The sequence below is a fragment of the Electrophorus electricus genome, chromosome 12 (assembly GCF_041902795.1).
Source record: "Electrophorus electricus isolate QZ-2024a chromosome 12, ASM4190279v1, whole genome shotgun sequence".
Classification (NCBI taxonomy): domain Eukaryota; kingdom Metazoa; phylum Chordata; class Actinopteri; order Gymnotiformes; family Gymnotidae; genus Electrophorus; species Electrophorus electricus.
The window spans coordinates 9,923,909-9,944,321 of NC_137508.1; the positions used below are offsets into that span (position 1 = coordinate 9,923,909).

The following is a 20,413-nucleotide window of genomic DNA, read 5'->3' on the forward strand; positions in this document are numbered from 1 at the left end:
TATGTACTAGTTTACTCAAAGTTAATTTGGAACAATAAAGCAGCGTTGGGGGATTCTTAGGACGTCACACTCGCAGCATAACAGTTCACCGAGTGCGCGTGTTGCTGAACAGCTGATTCTGTGCGCCATGGACAGTTCCATTCTGCAACCCTAGCATCCAACGCAGTATATAAACCCCCTATACTACGGCACAGCAGAAGCACCATCAGTCTCGCAATGGAGCGTTTGCTGAAGTCACCCGGCAGGAGACATGAAGAACGGCATCAAACGCGCACATCATCCCAGGTGATGTCAAGGGCTAGCTTTAGCCCTTGTTTAGCAACCTCGCTGAGCATAGGAAATGGAACCGTAAGAACAGAATTTGGGTCAGCTGGGAAATCAGTCGACAGCTTTGACTTCTCGCATCAGTTTTCAGGTGAAATGCCTTTGAGAAAAATGAATGAGAAAGAATTACTCCACGGCCTGAACGACCGCTTCGCTAGATTTATCGAAAGGGTTCATCAACTAGAAAACCAAAACAGAGCGCTTGAGAGGGAAATAGAAGACATTAAATCAAAAGCAAAATCGTCCGCCTCTCTGTCCAAGGAGTACGAACCTGAGTTGAAAGAATTAAGGAGACAATTGCAAGAAATATCTGTGCAAAAACGTCAGATTGAGATAAATCAGCAGAATTTGGAGGATGAGTTTAATACTTTGAGGGAGAAATACGAACAAGAAGCGCGCGGCAGATCTGGGGCTGAAGAAAGCATTACAGTATTGAAGAAATATATCAGTGACGCATATTTGGCAAAACAAGAGATGAATATAAAATCGAAAGCTCTTGAAGATGAGATTAATTTCCTCAAGAAAAACCACGAGATTGAAGTGGTAGAGATTATGGCCCAAATCCAGGAAAGACAAGTAACAACAGAAGTAAGTGGCTTGGGTGGAAGCGATATCACCGCAGCATTGAGAGACATCAGGATGCAACTTGAAGGTCACGCGGTCTGTGATATCCGATACGCAGATGAACGCTTCCGCACACAGGTAGCCAAACTGACCAAAGCTGCCGAGGTCAACAGAGAAGCACTGATAGCCACTAAAGCGGAAATGACAGAATACAGGCGGCAGCTACAGTCCAAGAACCTCGAGTTTGACTCTGTGAAAGGAACCAGAGAAGCACTGGAAAGACAAATATATGACGTAGAGCAACGTCACAACGCTGGAATCCATCAGTATCAGGTGAGTGACCATCCAGACCTTTTCTGAACTCTAAAGCCTGACACACATTTCAGTAGTCTACAGTATTACGATTTGTATTACGATTTGTTACTGTGTGATTTCCAGACATATTACTCTTAATTACCTAGACCAAATAATCTTTGTTTATATGCTCAGTGAAAAATAATACCAGTCAATAGATATCTGACAGTAAGTGATTATTAGGCATTAATATGTCCTTTGGATGTTTATTGACAGGACACCATCAGAGAACTGGAACATGAGTTGAAAAATGCCAAATATGACATGGGCAGCCATGTGCAGGAGTACCAGGACCTGCTCAATGTGAAAATGGCCTTGGATGCTGAAATATATTCATACAGGTAAAAGTCTCAATCAAATATCATCAGGTATCTCACCAAATATAAAATAAGCACTTTTTATAAGGCTATAAGAAGTATTTCTTTAATACTTTTAATTCAAATTATTCCAAATATTCATTCAAATTTTTATCTGTAATGTTTATACTTTGTATTGACTATTATAAGTGTCTTTTGGTCCTTTAAAAGCACTATATAAATACAATGTTTTGTTATTATTATTATTATACTTTTCTCCTACAGAAAACTTTTGGAAGGTGAAGAATCAAGGTATTCCACTCTCTCTGATGCACATATTTCAGCACCATATGTTTATAGGCAGTCGCCTGTCTATACTCTCCCTTGTGTCACAAGGCAGGGGGCAGTGACTCGGAAAGCAGAGCCACAGTACAAGTTTGTTGAGGAGATCATTACAGAGACAACCAGGGAAGATGTAGAGATATCAGACATGGGGTCTGATGATGCTGGTGGGGAGGGAAAGGGAGAGCAGCCAGAGAAGGTCAAAAGTGAAGAAGAGGAGGCATGTAAGATAGCACAGAGTCAAACTGCCTCTGAGACACTGGAGTCCCAAGAATCAGTTGCAGTGGATGACAAAGGCAGCCCCAAAGTAGATGAAGATGGAGGAAAACCAGCAGAGAAAGGAGAGAAATCATCAGAGAAGCCTGTTGATGTTTCTATCCCTAACAATGAAGCAAACGCTGATACTAACCCAACACAAAGCCAAATAACCACATCTAAACTCACTGAAGAGAAGGAGGATAAAGATTCCAGCAAGGCTGCTGACATGGAGTCCACAAGCCAGGAGGCTGAAACAAGGGCACCACAAGCAGATATAGCTGGTGATGAAAAGATGGTCCATGATATTGAACAACAGAAACAAGAAGGAGCAGAAGAGATATGTAGAGATAACATAAAGCAACCCAAGCTAACGGAAGAGGAAGCCTTGCGGGAGACTGTGACAAAGTCTAAAGAAAAGACAAATAATCTTATTCCACCACCACTGAAATACCCCAAGCCAAGTGAAAAGGCAACAGAGAAAATCTTGCAGAAATCTGAGGACAAAAAGGTGACAGAAGAGACACCACATGCAGTTGAGGCTCAAAATGTTGCAATGGCAAAACCAACAAAGAAAGACATGGAAAACAGCAAGATGCAATTCACAGAGGCCAGTGCTCGTACTGCTGACCCGCAGCCAGCGTTTCCGAAAGCTGAGGTAGGACAGATGATCGCTTCAAAAAGGGCAAGCGAAATAGAACCACACAGCAGTGCAGAAACTTCGAAAGCTGACCCACACGATTTGCAAATGATAGAAAGAGCAAAAGACAAAGTGGAGGAGGTGCAAAAAGACCTGGAGGCAAAAAAGCGGGTAGATGGAGTAAAGAAAGAAGTACCACTAAAAGCTAAAGAAAAGGAAAGACAATCTGAAGAGCAGGCAGAGAAGAAAGTGGACAGCAAACCAGCTGCTGAGACAGCACCTGCGGAGGAAGAAATTGGAGAAAGTGTCAGGTCAAGAGAGGACCAAAAAATGCAGGCTGATGCCTCTAAACCCATTGCCAAAGAAAAAGAAGTTGAGATGTCTGAGGGAAAGCAAAATAGCGCAAAAGACATGACAGACAGTGCAAAAGAAGACAAAGAGGAAGGTGCCAAGTTAAAGGGAGCAGAAAAAGTGCTTGATCAAACGCCAAAGGAAGAAGAGAAAAAAGTTGCGATGGTGGAGACCAGATCAGAGCAGCCATCTCACAAACATACAGATGATGATAATGGTGTTAAAACAGTTCACAAAGAAACTCTTAAACTATCTGAAAACCAGACAGAGAATGTTGAGAAGAAAGAACCCCCTAAAGCTGCAGAAAAGGAAACAAAATCTAGTGAAGACATGGATAAAAAAGAGACCAAAGAGAGCCAACTGGACACTTCTGAGGAAACTAAAGAGGCAGATATAGCTGAGACTAAAGGTCAAGAAATGCACAGCAAAACATCCAAGGACAGTCTGCGTGAGCAAACGGCTCCAAAGGTTTCACTAGAAAAAGAGCAACGGAAAGATGACACAAAAAATGACAAAGACTTGCATGAAGGCAGGGACACAAAAACAGAGAAATCAGACAAGACAGAGAGTGGAATAGAGGCTGAAGGCCCAAAAGTGCACAGCACAAAACCTGAAGGTCCTAAAACAGACAGTGCATCAAAAGATTGCAAAAAGCTTGATCAAAGTCTAGAGTCTGCTCCAAAAAAGTCATCTGAGAAAGGGCAAGATGAAGACAAAGCAAGGGTTCCTGACAAGCAGGGTGACCCCAAGCAGAACAAAGACGTGCCAGAGGTAACTGAAAATGGAATAACTTCTTAAGAGACTCAAATTGTGGAAACACTTTTTGAGATATGTTAACCTGAACAGGCTTTGAGATGCAGACTGGAATTTAAATGTCAGTTCAAATAATGAAGATGTATATGGCATTAAAAGCTTTCAAACAATGCATGACCAGATTTCAGGTGACCAAATAACAAATAGTTGCAGTGACAGCCTAAAGGCTATGTCTAATGACCATGACTAATGAATGCATGTGTATTGACATCTAGGTGTTGAAGCTAATGAACCTAATGAGTATAAGAAAAAAATATATAAAGAATGTTTAATGATCAAATTAAATATTTTTGCTATACTGGTAGCTCTATTTAGATAAATGTGTACATTAAAAGAATGCTACATGTTGTAGGAATAAATATTTCAGCATATCAATGTTTGTGAATGAGTCATTCTTTTATTATACATTAATACACATTTTTCTGGCATTGCTAGTCTTCCACTTTTAATAATGTTCATTTTTAATATGTAAATGATACATAGCAGAGCACCACAAATTGATGTGCATGAACAAAAAAAAGATGTAATGCTGACTATGGCACATGTTTACAGAAGGATATCTGGACCTTCTCTCCGTACTATAACAAAAGCCTTTAACTATAAAGACCAAGTACAGAGCAATCCCAGTTTATTAGGCCCAACAGCTGTACCTAAGGGTTACCAATCTTTTTTCAGTCAATTCTATGAACTCAAAAGTTATCTAATGTAACATCTTGTTCTCATTACAGTGGACTCGTTCATAAATTTCTTTAAAAAGTGAGGGGGGGGGGGAAATATCAGGCAATTTCTGGGTGTTTGGTATTTTTCCTCTTTAAATACCCATGAAAATGTTTGTCTGCATAAACAGCATTTACAAGTTAATTTATAATACATTAAAAGCTTCCAAGTAACAAAGACCCTTTAGTCAATAAATAAATAAATTATAGGACAGCCTATTAGATGCAGCTTCAGAGAACTGCATAAAGTCATAATTTAAAGTACATTGATTTGTGGTTGATTTACTGAGTTGACTTTTCTCTGCTAAATCTCCACTCTCCAGTACCGGATCCATGTATTAGTAGATTTTTAAATTTCACTCACTAATATGGTTTACTTTCAAATGATATCCGTTTTCCTTGTCTTAAGGTTTGCTTAGAATTATACTATTCAGTCAAAATGAAACCTTTGTGGAGTTCAAAGACTTTATTGAAAAGTTTACACATACACATAAAGGACCTCTATGGTTTTGTGACAGCATAACCTCAGCAAGTCAGGGTCTTCATGGTGACACTGAAAGCTTCAGGTACTGAACTTAAATACCACATCCATTTTGACACTGTCAAACCTCACCTAGTTGTCTGGGCTAAAAACAACAACAACAACAACAACAAAAAAAAACAGCCATACTCTGACAATTGTATTGTCATTATATTCATTCACCCAGTTAGGCCACCCAAAAACTACCAAGTTTAAGGGCAGACTTCAAGTACAACTACATTTCAAATTCTAATGGCTGACAAAGCAAAACAAAAACAAAAAAAACATTAGGATAGTTTAAATACGTCCTTCCTTGTATGGAAAAATGCATAACAGTATTTAAATATTAGCAGATATAACAACAACAAGGTTATACCTGCTAATATGATGATACAAGTTGTTTCATAGGTTGTGTTCATATGACTAAGGAATATCAGATGGTACAAAAGGGTGAAATTAGAGACAGAGTCACATCCCCCCCCCAAAGACCACCACTGTCTTACTGAAGAGGTAATGCAGCACATAGGCTCACAATGCCCAATACCGCAAGTGGAGGATTTCATTGCTGCAGCAGTGCTGGATTCAGAGAAACAAATTCATTTGCATCAGACCCAATGGGTCTTTAAGGGAACTGCAACAATCCAGAAATGTTCACCATGACTGAAAACAGGAGAACAAATACCACTGAAATGGTTAATAAAAAAAATGATTGTTTTTGTTGTAGCCTTTGAACATATTCTATCCCATCCAGAATTCCCCTGCTGGTTAAGTTGGAGACAGATTTAAGGCCAGATTCCTCTGATATTCCCTCATCCCTGACGCAAGTGAGTGAAGGCCTTCAGGCCTCCAGTTCCAGCCCCAAGCCCAGCTTGTGACCTCCAGTATTGATGTTCTTTCCATCAACCAGGGCAGACAGGGTCAGCTTCACACCTGCACCAAACCACCAGAGTACCATTACACAGGGCCAGCAAATAGATTGAGGACTTCAAAATAGTGTGAATTAAAAAAAATTATATATATATATATATATTTGTTTGTTTTTTAATGCTCAGTAGATATGCCACAGTTGTATGGCATATGAAAGTGGTTTCTGCACAAATGGACCAACTAGAAAGCCACAATATCTCCAGCCAGGATGTGTCCTTTGCAGATAGCTCACTGGGAATGGGTTCACTTCAGTGCATGTGTGGCAATCCCTCATGTATTTGTATATTTACACACTATTATGAGAGAGCGAGAGAGAGAGAGGGGTGTGTGTGTCTGTCTATCTATCAGGTATAAGGCCTGAGAGATGTGTGAGACCAAAGTGAAAGAAGCATCACCACACAGGAGCCCTTGTTGATTGCAACAGAACACTGTCTTATGTTTATATTAATATTTCTACAAAATACCATAATAATGTGCACAAGCAGAACATATATGCATTAACTCTTTGATTGCACCAATACTACAGCTGACTAACAGAATAATCAATATCATACCTTTTCTCAGGGTCTGTGTATAGCCAACACCAATAAGACTAGTATTGTTCACTTTGGCCTGCATAAAGGAGAAAAAAGAAAAAAAGAAGTCAATAACAATTATACAAATTATTCAGATCAGCAATACTGCCAGAAACTATACTACCTACTGAAATGCCTACTGAACCAGTCTCAGCCTTTCCCATAAATTTAATCCCCGTGTATGTTTATAAATCAGGGAAGAAAAACCTACATCACAGCTTCTCAAAGTCTATGACATTGTACTTCGGAAAAGACAAATCTGGTCAACAGACTTAGACATGGTTTAGAACTCAGCCAATTTTTTTATAATATTGTACAGAAGTGTGCTTCCAAAACAAAGAGTACAATACCTCTCTAAGATCACACATTTGCAGCTCATCAACTAATTCTAGTGCAATATTAAGATATATATATATATATATATATATATATATATATATAAAAAAATAATTTATATATGGCAAAACTGTTGAAAATACACTGCCAAAGCTTTTATTACCCGAAACCCACAGCTTTGCCTAAATGCAGATCTTCTGTTTAGAAGTATTTAGTAACAATTGAATGGTTAAAAACACATTTGTAGCAGAAATCTGAATAGATACATCATAATACTAATGGTGTGGTTAAAAGATTAGTTCATTTGGAAAGAGGTGTGACTTTCTTTGACTTCAGGTCAGAACAACAATGTACAATATACCCATCACAAAATGTGTAAAACGTTTAGAGTACTCAGTAAACCTGCTAACTGTTTAGCAAGCTATCCCCTTTCAGTGAAATCACTGGTTATACACTACATGGTCTTATTACGCACACACTGCACTGGCTGCCCCCGGTGTGAAACGCTCATGCACTCACACTGATGGAGGTGTCCTTGTCCAGCTGGTACTTGGCAGCGATGCCAAAGCGGGTACTGTTGCTGCCAGCCGTCCAGGCAAGGTTCACGGCTGTCTCCAGGTTGTCACTCACTTTCTGGTAGAGGGAACCACCAAACTCGGAGCCATCATTACTGCAGTAAGCGAAATAAAAAGCCTTTAAAAAAGCACAGTAACTGGACATCAATAATATTCCCCAGGTAGGTCTGATGAATATTAAAACTAATTAACATTAACAAACTGGCACTTCACTAACCTAGAAAACACTGGACAGTACCTGTAATGAAATTTAATTTAGCACATTTCTACTTATTGTATGTCTAACATTTTAGCTACAATTGTGACATCACCACTGCTCATTCCCAAACAAATGGTGCTCAAAGAAATGTGAATTTGTAAAACCTATTGTTATATTAGGCTCAGGATGTCTGCTGTCAGGATGTCTGCCCTATTGTTATTTTGCATCCACTGACAGTTCCACCCACCTTTCAGCAGGAGAATGAGACACCCTGTCAGACAATTCAACATAACCTGTTAAACAGCCAACATTGGCTGGTGCCCTCGATTCACCCCCGAACCCTAATATCACCATTTAAGACTCACACCAAACTGTAATCAACAGGGGACATAACTCTATGAGCCTGACAAGTTGCTGATGTGCTGCCCTTTGGAAAATGTATGAGTCATTTGCATTTACAGCAATTTCCTGAGGAAATGTTTTGGGGGCATTCGCGATCTACCTCCACTAAAGCTAACTATGTGGCTGTGTACTTACACATTGGTGTGCAGCTGGAAGTCACCCGTCTTGTAACCTACAGCAAAATTATTCTGGCTCATCTTTGACTTGGCCGTGTCAAAGGTCATCTGGTAGCCAGCGAGCCACCCCTCATAACCGACCACAGCGGCACCATGGATAGTCGGGCCAGCAAAGTCGAAGTCAACATCACAGCCCAAGTTGACGTATTCCCGCTTGTAGGCTGTCTTAACTTTTCCACTCTTCTTGCTGTAAAATAAATAAATAAATAAATTCCATATTGGTTGGGCATTCTATGATGTTGGAATTATTTCAAGGACAATTTCATCTCATCAATTAATTTACTATCATTGAGATAAATCATTAGTAAAACTTCAAAGTTAATTAATAAAACGAAGCCACTCATAGAACGTCAATATTTTCAACACATTCAAACAATAAGTCGGCTGAGTCTGAGCTAGCTGCAACATAACTTATAGTGTCTGAAAACTGTTACAGCCCAAACAACGGTCCTGAAGGAACCAGCTAAATTCCTGCAAAGTCAGAGGTGCTGGAGAGGACTCACTGATCCAAGTGCATCATATGTCTACTCTGAAGATTTCACCTAACTCACTAGAACCAGTCTGAATTTTAAAAAAAAAAAGTCTGATTATTATGCTTTTGGAGGGAGTAATGGTGCTACTTCCCACTTTGTCTGCACTATAAATCAGATCTTGCATTTGGCAGTGGTCAGCACAAAGTTGGCTCCTTAAATAGGCTGTTCCCACTCATCACCGTTTTAAAATATTCAAAAAGTCACAAAATGCTGCCTTTGCATTTATCATATTTCCACACTGTTTCACATACAATGGCCCAGGCCCTACAATAGGATTCAAAAAGCAAAAAAAAGCAAAAGTGTTTATGCAGAAATACACCAACCTCCAGACCCATTTATTAATACATGTACAGATGTTAATTTATACAATACACATAAATGTCCCTACGCCACTGCTATAAAATGTCAAGGCCCGGACAAACAGCTGTACCTCACAGAATGCAAGGTCAATGTGATGGTCATATGAGAACACAGACTCAGTCATTTGGCCCAAGCTATACCAGACACTGCTCATTCATCCATCTTTCTGACATGATTTATAAAGCCCAGACAGCCATGACAGTTGGGTTGCACCAGACCCCACACTGGCCTCTGTTACTGTCAGTGAGCCAAACATCCATGAACCATAAAAAACAAACACACTGTGCTACCCAAACACATGACAATTTACTACTTTCTCAATACGGTATCCAGTTAGAGTCAATGCTAAATCACCACAGCCCAAATAAAAAGCTTCTACATGTCCAGGTTCTGCTGACACTCCTCCATCAGCCTTATAAGCAACCTTCAGACAACTAGGATTACAAGTAAGGACAGAGCTTACCCTGTGTTTGGTGAGAAGGTGGTATCAAAAGTGAGTTTCAGCCCCTTTGCAATCTAAAGCAAGAAGAAATGGTAATAAGTAACATGGGGGCAGGGTGGGGGTTCTCATCTGAACTACATTAAACCCATCTATTCTCCATGTTTGGCCAGACCTGGTCTTCAACAGTGATCTCTGTGCCCAGGGTGTTGTCAGTATTCCACTTCTCTGTAAAGGTCAAGCCATACTCAGGCCTCTTGTATTTGGTTTCTAGACTGCCCACAACTTTGCTGGTGTCAGTGTTGGAGGAGCCAGAGGTCTTGAACTCCTGCCAAGGGGTGTGAAAGAACAATATCACACATTGTAAGCACGTGTACACCAGCTGTTTCACAACACTGCTACATGCACGGAGTTGCTCAATGCATTACATACAGTACGCAATTCTCTCACAAAACAAGCATCATATTAGTGCCTCTGCAATTAAATTGAAAGACTTGATTTTTTTTATACAAAATACAAATTATACAAACTAATACAAAATAAGGGAAAAAAAATCTAGCATGCAAGGCTCTTAGTCCAAAAGTGCATGTACAAATATGTAAAACAATTTGTTTGGAAGTGTGTCTTGTATAAGGAACATTTAGTAATATGCATGTCCAGTAAAAATGAGGTGATAATCATCTTACTTTAATGTTACAAGATTAACATTAATTTGCTGAGTAGCTGCTATACAGAGCACTTACCACTCCACTGCTTGATTTGGTTTTGACATCAAGCTTCACTAGACCAAAGCCTATTAGAAAACAAAGCTAATTACAACATACAACCATACCCACTTCACAACTAGAAATATTCATATGTATGACTGACTTTTTTTAACAGACATTACCATATCCCTTGTTGAAGATGTCCTTCGCAGATTTTCCGAGATCGGCATAGGCTGGGGGTACTGCCATTCTTTCTGTAAAAGTGCACAGAAACAGCAAAAGAAGTAAAATAAAATTTAAAAAATGAAGTTCAAGGCAGTTGAAAGACCATGTAGCAGACAACAGAGACACGCCCTTTGGCAACTGACCGTCTTAAAATGAATTTCTTTATATGAGCAAGGGTGTGTCTGATGACTCTGGGTATCTAATCAAGATTGTGCCAGGTTTTGTCTCACTGTGCTATCTGTCTAGCTTGTGTGTTTCACACAAGAATGTGAGCTATCCAACCTGACAAAATACCACACCTTTATGAGTAACCAGGAGGAGGAAATGACCATGTTCAAGTACACTTATGTGCACTAACTGACTTCTTTATAATCTATTATAATGGGAGCCAGCACACTGCATTTCCATGATGACATTAAGAGTCCTGACATCCAAGCTGTCCAGAATTATTTTGAAAGCAATTGCACTGAATTGCTAGCTGCTTAAACTGATCTCAAAACACATCTCAGTGCCCCAGTATAGGTATAGCTTAGGTTCAGTGCCAGCACTACTGCCCAGCATGTCCTTGCAATTTATGCTGGTGTGTATGCAAGAGAAAGTGGTTGAATTCCTGGACTCTGAAACATGCCCATACATTCCGTGTCAAAAAGGTAATAAATCAAATGTCTGAGCTTAACATTTGTTTGTTCAGTCAATTAAGAAATTATTTCTGGAGGGGATCACCTCACTCATAAAATGCTTAAAATTGTCAATTTATTTTGTGCTTAAATCATAGAAGCACTGAAAGTAAAATAAAACACATAGCAAGCATTAAGGACAAAATACTGGCAAGGTTAAAATTGGAGGCCATCTTGACCGGACAGCCCCTATGGAAGAAACATGGGTGTTCACACAGATATGATCTCCCTCAATAACGCAGGTATGGATAACATTTTCCAAGTGGTACGGAACGGATCTGACTGTAGGCGCCAATCTTTAATACATTTACACGCTAACGTATCTTGCATGGCAGAGTGGGTACGTACCTAACTAACTAGCTAGATAAATCTCTTAAGAACAGCATGCCAGAAATTACTTATAGCTAAACAGTGAGCTAGCCACCAAGTTTTAGACCTAGAAATAAAGCTGCGGAACGTAATTACGTGTAAAGCATTACTTATGCAACATCTGTTAAAGGGTTAAGCAAGTTAGAATTGTGTAATATTGTGCATGCTTCCTCTGCAACCGAGTACTGTGGGTTAAGTTAGCTAGCCAAGTATTAGCTGAGTAGCTAGCTAGGTATGCTAGCCACTTCACCTCTGTTGTTACATTCACTTAGCTGTTACCATAAGATAGCACGTCTGTCATTGACAAGAATAAACCCAGGAGCTCTACTCGTATCGTCCGACTAATAACGCTGACTCTAGCTATATTCATGTTATTCATATACTAGCTCCATCAGTCACTTATTATGCAATTTGCGTGCCTTTCCAGCAATAGCAGCGGCAGGCCATACCAACCCACTTGTCATTTAGCTATCTAGCTTGGTTAGCCAGCTAACATTAGCTCCTCGTAGCTAGAATGAGCTAGCAAAGTGTAAAGCGTCCCTACACAAGATCCGAAAAATGGCACTTGAAAATGTGATTTATTAGTTCTTTCGTATGACTTACCAGTTAGCAGACAGCTTTAGCGATTAACCCAAGTAAGTTCAATCAACTTGTCACCAACGCACAATTGCTACAATGAACTACACCGACTGGAGGGCGAACTGAAGGAGACTGTAATGCAATGATATCCACACCTTTCACACCCCATATCCGAAACCTATAGGACCCTTTCTGTCAGCCATAGCATATCTGCCTGCTTTTAAATAAAACAAATAAAAATCAGGTTATGTATTTAATACATTTCGTGTTGATTATTGCCCATTTTCATTACAGTAATTTGGACTCATATATTCACATTTATTCTTATATTTTAGGAATTCAAATGTTACAACTTTATTTATTTTCTGACAAACAGAAAGGCATGAGAGCCGCAACCGTAGTTCTATTGTGTAAACCGTTGGTAGCTTTCAATGTAAAAGTCTCAATGCAATCAAGGGGCGTTTTGGGTAAGCATTTGTAAAACTCAGAAATATTCCTGAGAAAATACCCCCCCCATCAATAAATAGAAAAGAAAACTTGAAAAAATAATAAAACGTTTTTAATAACAATGAATGTGAATGACAGCATAGAATATATATTCCCCGCCTATATATAATTGGTTGGTTGATTTGTTTTTAATTTTTAATGTTTTGGGGGTGGGGGGGGGGGGAGCTTGGTTATGTATTTGATTTTTTTTTTTATTATTTATTTTTCTGTCCTCTGTCCTCTGTTTTGCCACTGGAGGTCAGTATGTGACAGTTAGTTATAACACCAAATCTTGCGACTGATGTAGCACATGGCCTTAGGGAGCTTACAAATTCACTCAGCTGTCAACATTACACTAGGAGGACATTTTACAAATGTTTTGTCAGTATTGGGGCATTGTCAATCTGTGCATCTTATCATGTTCAGAACAATGATATGTAATGCTGTATTATGTCACAGGCTACTTCCTGAAATTCTTGTCAAATATGATCCTGGACATCATGAATTTCATTAACTGTATTATATACTTCATAAGCTGCATACAATACAACTAACTGTAATACTCATTATTCATTATAATCAGGTGCTAACCTGATTTCATTTTGTGTCAGTTAACATAATGGTTACATTTTCAGCATTTGGCAGATGCTGTTTTCATATCAATTATCAATATGGCTGAGAATAACTTTAAGACCTTGGTGGTGTTAGTATACTGCTCAACTTGCTCCTCCAAGTGAGCTATAGGAACATTGGTTGCTGCTATAGTGCTTCTTATGATAGTCATTTTACAACAACAAAATTAAGAGGTCAGACTGTTTTGTTTGGATTTGACTGGATTTAAAACATACTACAGGTAAGATTTGTAGTTACCTTAACAGATCTTTCATTTGAGGATTTGTACTTTATTACTTTATTGTCTTTGTATGAAAAGATGAAACCTTGAGGACTGGCATGGCAGTTTCTTCAGTCCACTGAGGTCTGAGCACTGGGCTTCACATACAACCTTTCCTTACAGAAGAATAATTAGAACTATGAAAAGGAATGTCAGAGCCAAGTGCCTCTGCACACATTGAAAGCACTGAGCTGTAATGCTCAAAGTGAATCTCATCTCATCATCTCATTCAGGTGCTTTTTACATATTCTGGGCAAAGCTCCAGGCTTGCAATCTTAGTGATGTTGTGAACAGGTTGTAATGAGGCATAAAAACAAACAGCTTTGCAATGATTCCTGTTGGATGGATGTGATCTGGACTGGCATGCTGTGTTTACTACTAAGTGACAACAGCAGGTTAAATAGACTAAGCAAATGATGCCCACAGCTGGGGCTGTTCACCTCATTTGAGTAAGTACCATCATTATCCTGGATAAAGGTTCCCAAAAGCCTCATACCACAACAATCTTTGTAATAAAAAGTGGTCAATGCCTTGACTGCTTGTTCTTATGTCTTAACACTACAGTATTTATAAGGATGCTCTCGTTTCTTAATGGCCTTATTACTTCTGCCATTCACCTCATTTGATGTTGATAGCATACTGTTTGAAAACTGCTTTTATAATGAATTTTGAGGCATAATGGTTAAGTGATAACAGTGACAGTGTCACTTTCCTGGGATGCCTGCCTGGGATTTAAGGCTTTTCACAAAACCTTTTGTTTGGACCACTAACCCAGAAAGTGAGCATTTTTCCGTTCAGGGGCCTGTAGTTTGCTTTTTCAGTTTTGCTGTACTGTATGTGTCTTTTGGGTTAGTCAAAGTTAATTAGGTGTGAAGCAGGCATTTGAAGCAGGGCAAGCCTTCTGCTGTGCCTGGCACAAACTCACTTGTAGTGAAGCTTTGCTACAGTGATGCCTTTTAAGTCAGCTCCAGTCCTAAACATAAAACATGTCTTATGTTATGAGGCCCTGATTTTTTTTTATTTCAAGGTGTGCAGAGTTTTGGACTTACAATCAAACAAAAGATACCCATTTTCATGATTCATAATCATTCATCCTATACTTACAAATTTGTATTTCTATAGAATTCATGATTTTATTAAAGTGTTAAGTTATTACCACCATCACAATCTACTGCTAAGTTAACAATTGAGCACCAAAGTAATTGTTATCATCCTACAAATAACAGTGACTAATATTATAAACACTTCAGAATCCTCCAGGAGGTTACACAGACCTGGGATCCTCCACTATTCTCCTACAGATGAGACAAAACATAAGCTATGCTCACCAAAAGTGAGATAAGTGATCAGTCGTACTACATGGAAATGTATTAATACAGCCACTAAAATAACCAGCAAGAAAATAACTGGGGTTTATGCTTCTGACCAGCAGAAGAGCCAAAGGTAACTAAATGAAAGCAGATGCACCAAAAGAAAGTCATTATTAGTACTGGTATTGCTGGATTGTTACAGTTATGCATTTTCTCACTGGGTGATCTTATTATAGTACTCAAACTCCTTTTGGAAGAACTCAAGTGGACAACAGCCATTTTGTTCAAAGTTTTATTTTATTGCTCCATCTTATCTCCCCTTTAAAACACGACACAACAGTCACTTACATCTCAATTGAGAAACTTAAAGTTAATCTCCTAAAAGTGTGATAATACTGAGAAAAAAAAATTATAAAGATACATAAAATACAAAACTATACATGTAAATAACAGTTTTTGTTTTTTTTCAGTTTCATAAAACCATATTTAGCTACTGAGAAATCCACAACAATGTAAAATGCTGATCTAGTGCCACTGCTTCTGTTCTGACAGTGTTTATGAAAGACCTTGGTGACACATAGGCTTTGATGCCATAAGGAAATTTAATGATATTCCAAGAAACAATGGTAATATGTCTAGCAATAACTGCTGATATAACAGGAGCACAGCTTGTGGTAGAATCAACAAAAGTCATATTTGCAAGAATGTATAGGTTTACTTCATTTTATTTGGTTGTTTTCAGTCTATATATTTTGCTCAAATACAGAAAAATCAAACAAATCAAAACACACTTTCATTAAAAACTTTTTTCTTTTTCTTTTTTTTTTTTTTTACAAAAATTACATTTACTATTCAAAGAAAATGGAATAAGATGGAGGGGCAAACAAACAAACAAAAAACAGTTGCATCGACCATGTTCAAGTCGATTCAGTAGTAATGCACTGCAGTTTTGAATATGCTTCCTAAACACAACTGAGTCATCTGGGCGTAGGTTAATGAAGACGGATTAGTCCAATGATCGTCAGAACTCAAATGCAAGCAACCTGAAGCATGGTACTGCAAAGAGGTGAGAGGCAAACAGTACTATTGCTGTACTTTAAAAAAAAAGATCAGAACTGGACAAACACGACGCAGTGCAGCAATACAGAAATGGATATTCCCCACAAGGCAAAGTGCACAGCAGATTTACAACAGAGAAGTTTTCCAAATCATACCTTGTCCAAACACTTGCTAAAATCTCACAGTTTGAAGTTGATTATGCCTATGCTCAGAGGCCCCATGCTGCAGTAGAGTTACAGGAGCCAGCTCCTACTGATCTCTAAGGTCATCAAAAGTATAGGTACACTAGTTTCAAACCTGTGCAATAAAATCTAGGAAAAAAGTGTAAAAGGGCACCAGGTTACAGCTATGAAAAATTGAGGTCAGTGGCGTGGGCAAGCAGGTAAAGGGCATAACCGCATTCTTCGGTTAGCCAGGCTCAACACAGTAGATGGTAAAGTTGTGTCCACGCAACAGTACCTAATTTTTTTCCACACAAAAGAAATCCATTTAGATGCAAGTACTGATGATGCTACCTATGCAATATCAACCCTGTGAACATGTAGTGTTATTTGCATAAAATAGGAAATGATCTTCATGATGTGCCAAGACACTTAGTAAATACAGCAAAATAAGAAAGCATTGTGAAACATGTAAAAATGTGGTGAGGACAGCAATAATCGCCCTACAAGTAAATTTGTAATTGCACTTTTCCTTTTGGCCGGTGTGGTCATGGTATATTATAACTGGGAAAAAAAATAAAAAATTATAATCTGACTAGTGTCACTAGATGGCAGAAGTATACTTTCAGACCCTGTTTTCCAGTTAACCCACCCACACTGTTTAAAAACTTACAATCATCATATTGTTTTGAGATAAATGAGATGTATAATGTCTAAACCACTTTCTTCATGTGGACATGGTCAAGTCAAGAGTTTTCAGGACAATATCCCAGGGTACACTACCCCCTGGCAGAATGGCATATCATGATCTTTACAAAATAGCACGTCTCGAGAGCAGAACTGAAAAGCCTCAGGAAATGGGGAACCCTTTCTGATCTCATGCAAACAAGTTAACAAAACATGTTCATTTGCACATCTGATTAATTTAACATCATTTTGAGTTCTGACACCGAAGTCATGACCTTATTCTTGCCTGGCAATGTTCTCAATACTGCCTCAGGATACTGAATTTTAGAAATAAAATTATGTACTAATGGTGCATGAGGAAACAGAGTAACAGAAGAAATAAAGGATAAAACAAAGTTGAAAAATAAAATTTGTTATGCCAAGCAATTATGCCACATGCAAAGGCATACAGTACAACAATTTGGGTCAGATGAATCTGAATACAAAATGTTAATCTGAAAAATCTAACTGAAGCCTTTAAATAAACATTGGTTAGGATTACAAAAATAACATTCTCCTCACCCCCCCCCCCAAGGAAAAATTTCACTCTTCGGGACAGTGATCAAAATAAAAACTGAATATAAATTTATTTCAAGCATAGAAAACATGATTCATTCAGAAAGGTTGTGGGATGCTACAAGGAATCACCCATCTGAGAATAATGTGATGTCACCAATAAAGAATGTTTTTTATTAAGGAGTCCACATTATAAAGCCCTCTGAAGGTGTATTTAGGGGTTGACTTACTAAAGTCTTAAGCCTGTGCAAAGTTTTTAGCATATACAAAAACAGTAGCATAGCTAGTGACTGGTCAATGTGTTCTTTATGGACCAGTCACAAGTTAGAACATGTCAATGTATCTGCTAGTGCTAAGACTTCTGAATCTAGCCCTTGGTAAGAATAATTTGATTTGCTTTGATTCAGTATCCCCCACAGAATAAATTACACATAGAATAAAATAAATGAAAAAAAGAGCTAATTAACACATATGACAAATATTTTCCTTTTTGTCCTGAAAGATGGCATGATTATATCTCTAAAAGTTGTCCAGTCCCTCAAAAGTCCAAACAATTTTTCTTGTCTAAAGGGTGAGTGGGGAATACAAATGCTGTCATATAAAATGTGAGATAAGCTCTCAAAAGTTCAAGCTTTTTATATATATCATCACACAACAAATGTCCTCAATAGTAAAACACAAGAGCATCAGAACAGGGAACTGAAAAGTGCTTTGAATGCATTGTTAAGAACTCCCTATTAGAAGAGATGCATACACACACCCAAACGCGGGCAGGGCGGATGCACACACAGCTCGAGTGGTGGCCTTCACACCTCCTACAACAGCATTACTACAATGGCAGTAGTTGGATCTGATGCACACCGATTTATAATGGTTAGCCGACAACTTACAGGAACAGAACAGACAAACAAAAGAGAAAAAGTAACACCAAAAGAACAGAAGGAGTTCTGTCTTAGACACTCCGCCCAGTGCTCTGTAGTGCCACTGGTGGCCTGGAGAAGGAGCAATTTCTGGTCCCACAGGAAGGGGCTGTGTCCATGCCACTCACACATGCAGTATCTCCATGCCGTAGTCCTCGGTCTCTGTGTACTGGGAAGAGTTTGTGTCTGACTGGGCTTGTGCAAGGACCTCCTTATTTTCCAGGTTGGGCTCCATAAGTACAGGTTTGTCAAAAATGTTCTTTTTATAAGTCTCTGGCCGGTTTTGGACGTATATCACTCTGTTGTAGGCCTTGAGTCTCCTCCACAGCTGAATGTAGACTTTGCATTGTACATACATGAACACGAGTCCACCTGTGAAACCGATGGCCACAACCACAAGCTTGGTCCAGAAAGGCCACTCCAGTATTCCTACAGAAAACAGGAGTGGATCGTTATGGGAATCACATCATAGAATTATAAGAATTATAGAATCTGATTCAAATTCACCTTCCTGGAATATAAATCCTGTTAAATAAAATGTCAAAATTATTACAATTTTAATTTCTATAAACATAAGCAAAAGTTTAAAGATCAATCATATGAAGAAAACTATTTGGCAACAGCACAGAATGATAATTGCCAATAATAATACATAATTTCTGCACACATACCATGTGATTCTGGAAGGTTATTCGCTACAATATTCAATGCACTGCTCTGCTCTAGCTAGGAGCAGACAAAGAAGGTATGACACTGGGAATCACATACACAAGATGAGGACTCCTGATATCACACATACAGCATGTATTTTCTGTCTGACACATCATCCTAGATTCTGTTAGGAATTTAAAAAGCTCCACCTGCTGCCCAGGCATGAGAATGGACTCCTGGTGAAGTGAAGCTTTTATCCTATTAAATAATGTGTTACCTCCAACATAAGTTATGTTGATTAGCCCTGACCATTTACTAAACCCATTCCACCAACATCTCACTGTGTCCACTCTAATATAACATGGTTTTCCATCATTGCATAGACAATCAATTTTCATCAAAGTGAAGAATGTACTATAAAGAGTGATGAAAGTCATTCCAAAGGAGTGAAAAGGCAGGGTAATGGCTTCTTAGAGCACCTTTCACAGAAATACAGTCAATCATGGTCACATTAGTGTGTAGGGAATCTCATCATTCCATAACAGAGTATATCTTAATGGCAAAATAAATCAATTGGGTGGGTACTACCATATGGTAAATCATTATTTTCCATGACCAGTTGACCCACATGGCCTGAATGTGGAATGGAATGCTCTGTTGCCATGGGAGGCACCATAAGTTAGGCTGGGATGTAGTGAACAGAGTGAAGAGTGAGAAATTGCGCAGTCACTTTCTGTGGAGATCTGAACAAGCTCTAAAAAATATATGTTGCCAAAGCCTAATCAGACTTGCAGACTGGTCATTTCTTTCCCCTAGTTGATGGAGACACTTGTCCTGTGCCAGACCAACACTTTCTTCATGTGATCCTTTTAGAACAAGAGAGGTACACATTGTGTGATTCAACAAACATGTCTATTTTTAAATGCTCCCAGAATATAAGAAAACAAAAGTTGTTTTTTTAATGGATGGTTTGAAATTCAGTGAACAGATGTTGTTTTTGCATAACTGGAGACTTACTCGATCTCTAATCATTCACAGCCATACCTCATGAGCCTTAATTCAGTCACATGTGAAATCAATGTTTCCCTGTGGAGGGTATATTCATGCACCAGTTAAAATTGTGCATAAAGAGCGGCTGGTCTGGCTGAAACCATGTTTGCCCATTGTAATCATAGCAATCACCTTCAGGCAGAAATGCACAACATACAAAAGCATTTCAGGTTCTTCCATTTATTCATAGACTGACTGGCAATTAAAGCTCAAATGGCAGATGAAACTCTAGCAATGCAGAGTTCGGGGGGAGCAGAAAGGAGAATCGAACACATGATCAGAGGAGAAGAGGAAATCAGACATCTGAGCAGAAAAAAGGAGGAAAGATTATACATTTGGATATGTGGAGTAAGAACCAGAGTCAGATGTCAGAGGAGAGACACGTCAT

The 20,413-nt window shown here is 38.7% G+C and overlaps 3 protein-coding genes across 3 annotated transcripts in view; 1 reads left to right on the forward strand and 2 right to left on the reverse strand.

Moving 5' to 3' along the window:
* Positions 1–207: 207 nt before the first annotated feature.
* LOC113586652 (uncharacterized) lies at positions 208–4,448 on the forward strand. Its single transcript, XM_027024987.3, has 3 exons — positions 208–1,221; positions 1,459–1,583; positions 1,824–4,448. The coding sequence occupies exons 1-3, from the start codon at positions 217–219 to the stop codon at positions 3,922–3,924; spliced, it is 3,231 nt and encodes a 1,076-aa protein (XP_026880788.2). The 5' UTR covers positions 208–216; the 3' UTR covers positions 3,925–4,448.
* Positions 4,449–5,102: 654 nt separating this feature from the next.
* Positions 5,103–12,434, reverse strand: vdac2 (voltage-dependent anion channel 2). Its single transcript, XM_027019614.3, has 9 exons — positions 12,279–12,434; positions 10,587–10,658; positions 10,441–10,490; positions 9,873–10,025; positions 9,722–9,774; positions 8,325–8,552; positions 7,533–7,683; positions 6,657–6,714; positions 5,103–6,105 (listed from the first exon to the last, which is right to left on the reverse strand). Exons 2-9 carry the CDS (start codon positions 10,651–10,653, stop codon positions 6,014–6,016), a joined length of 852 nt encoding a protein of 283 aa, XP_026875415.3. The 5' UTR covers positions 10,654–10,658; positions 12,279–12,434; the 3' UTR covers positions 5,103–6,013.
* Positions 12,435–15,649: 3,215 nt separating this feature from the next.
* The window catches only part of marchf8 (membrane-associated ring finger (C3HC4) 8), a 57,012-nt gene continuing 52,248 nt past the window's right edge, over positions 15,650–20,413 (reverse strand). The window contains exon 8 of the mRNA XM_081724776.1: positions 15,650–18,753. Within this exon, the coding sequence (XP_081580902.1) occupies positions 18,449–18,753 (305 nt within the window). The 3' untranslated portion in view covers positions 15,650–18,448. The remainder of the gene's footprint in view (positions 18,754–20,413) is intronic.

Coding starts and splice junctions, on each gene's coding strand:
- LOC113586652 (XM_027024987.3), top strand. CDS start 217: ATGGAGCGTTTGCTGAAGTCACCCGGCAGGAGACATGAAGAACGGCAT. Junction 1,222..1,458: donor CTGGAATCCATCAGTATCAG/GTGAGTGACCAT, acceptor GTTTATTGACAG/GACACCATCAGAGAACTGGA. Junction 1,584..1,823: donor GCTGAAATATATTCATACAG/GTAAAAGTCTCA, acceptor TTTCTCCTACAG/AAAACTTTTGGAAGGTGAAG.
- vdac2 (XM_027019614.3), bottom strand. CDS start 10,653: ATGGCAGTACCCCCAGCCTATGCCGATCTCGGAAAATCTGCGAAGGAC. Junction 7,684..8,324: donor TTCCAGCTGCACACCAATGT/GTAAGTACACAG, acceptor CGCTTACTGCAG/TAATGATGGCTCCGAGTTTG. Junction 6,715..7,532: donor ACAAGGACACCTCCATCAGT/GTGAGTGCATGA, acceptor TCCTTTATGCAG/GCCAAAGTGAACAATACTAG.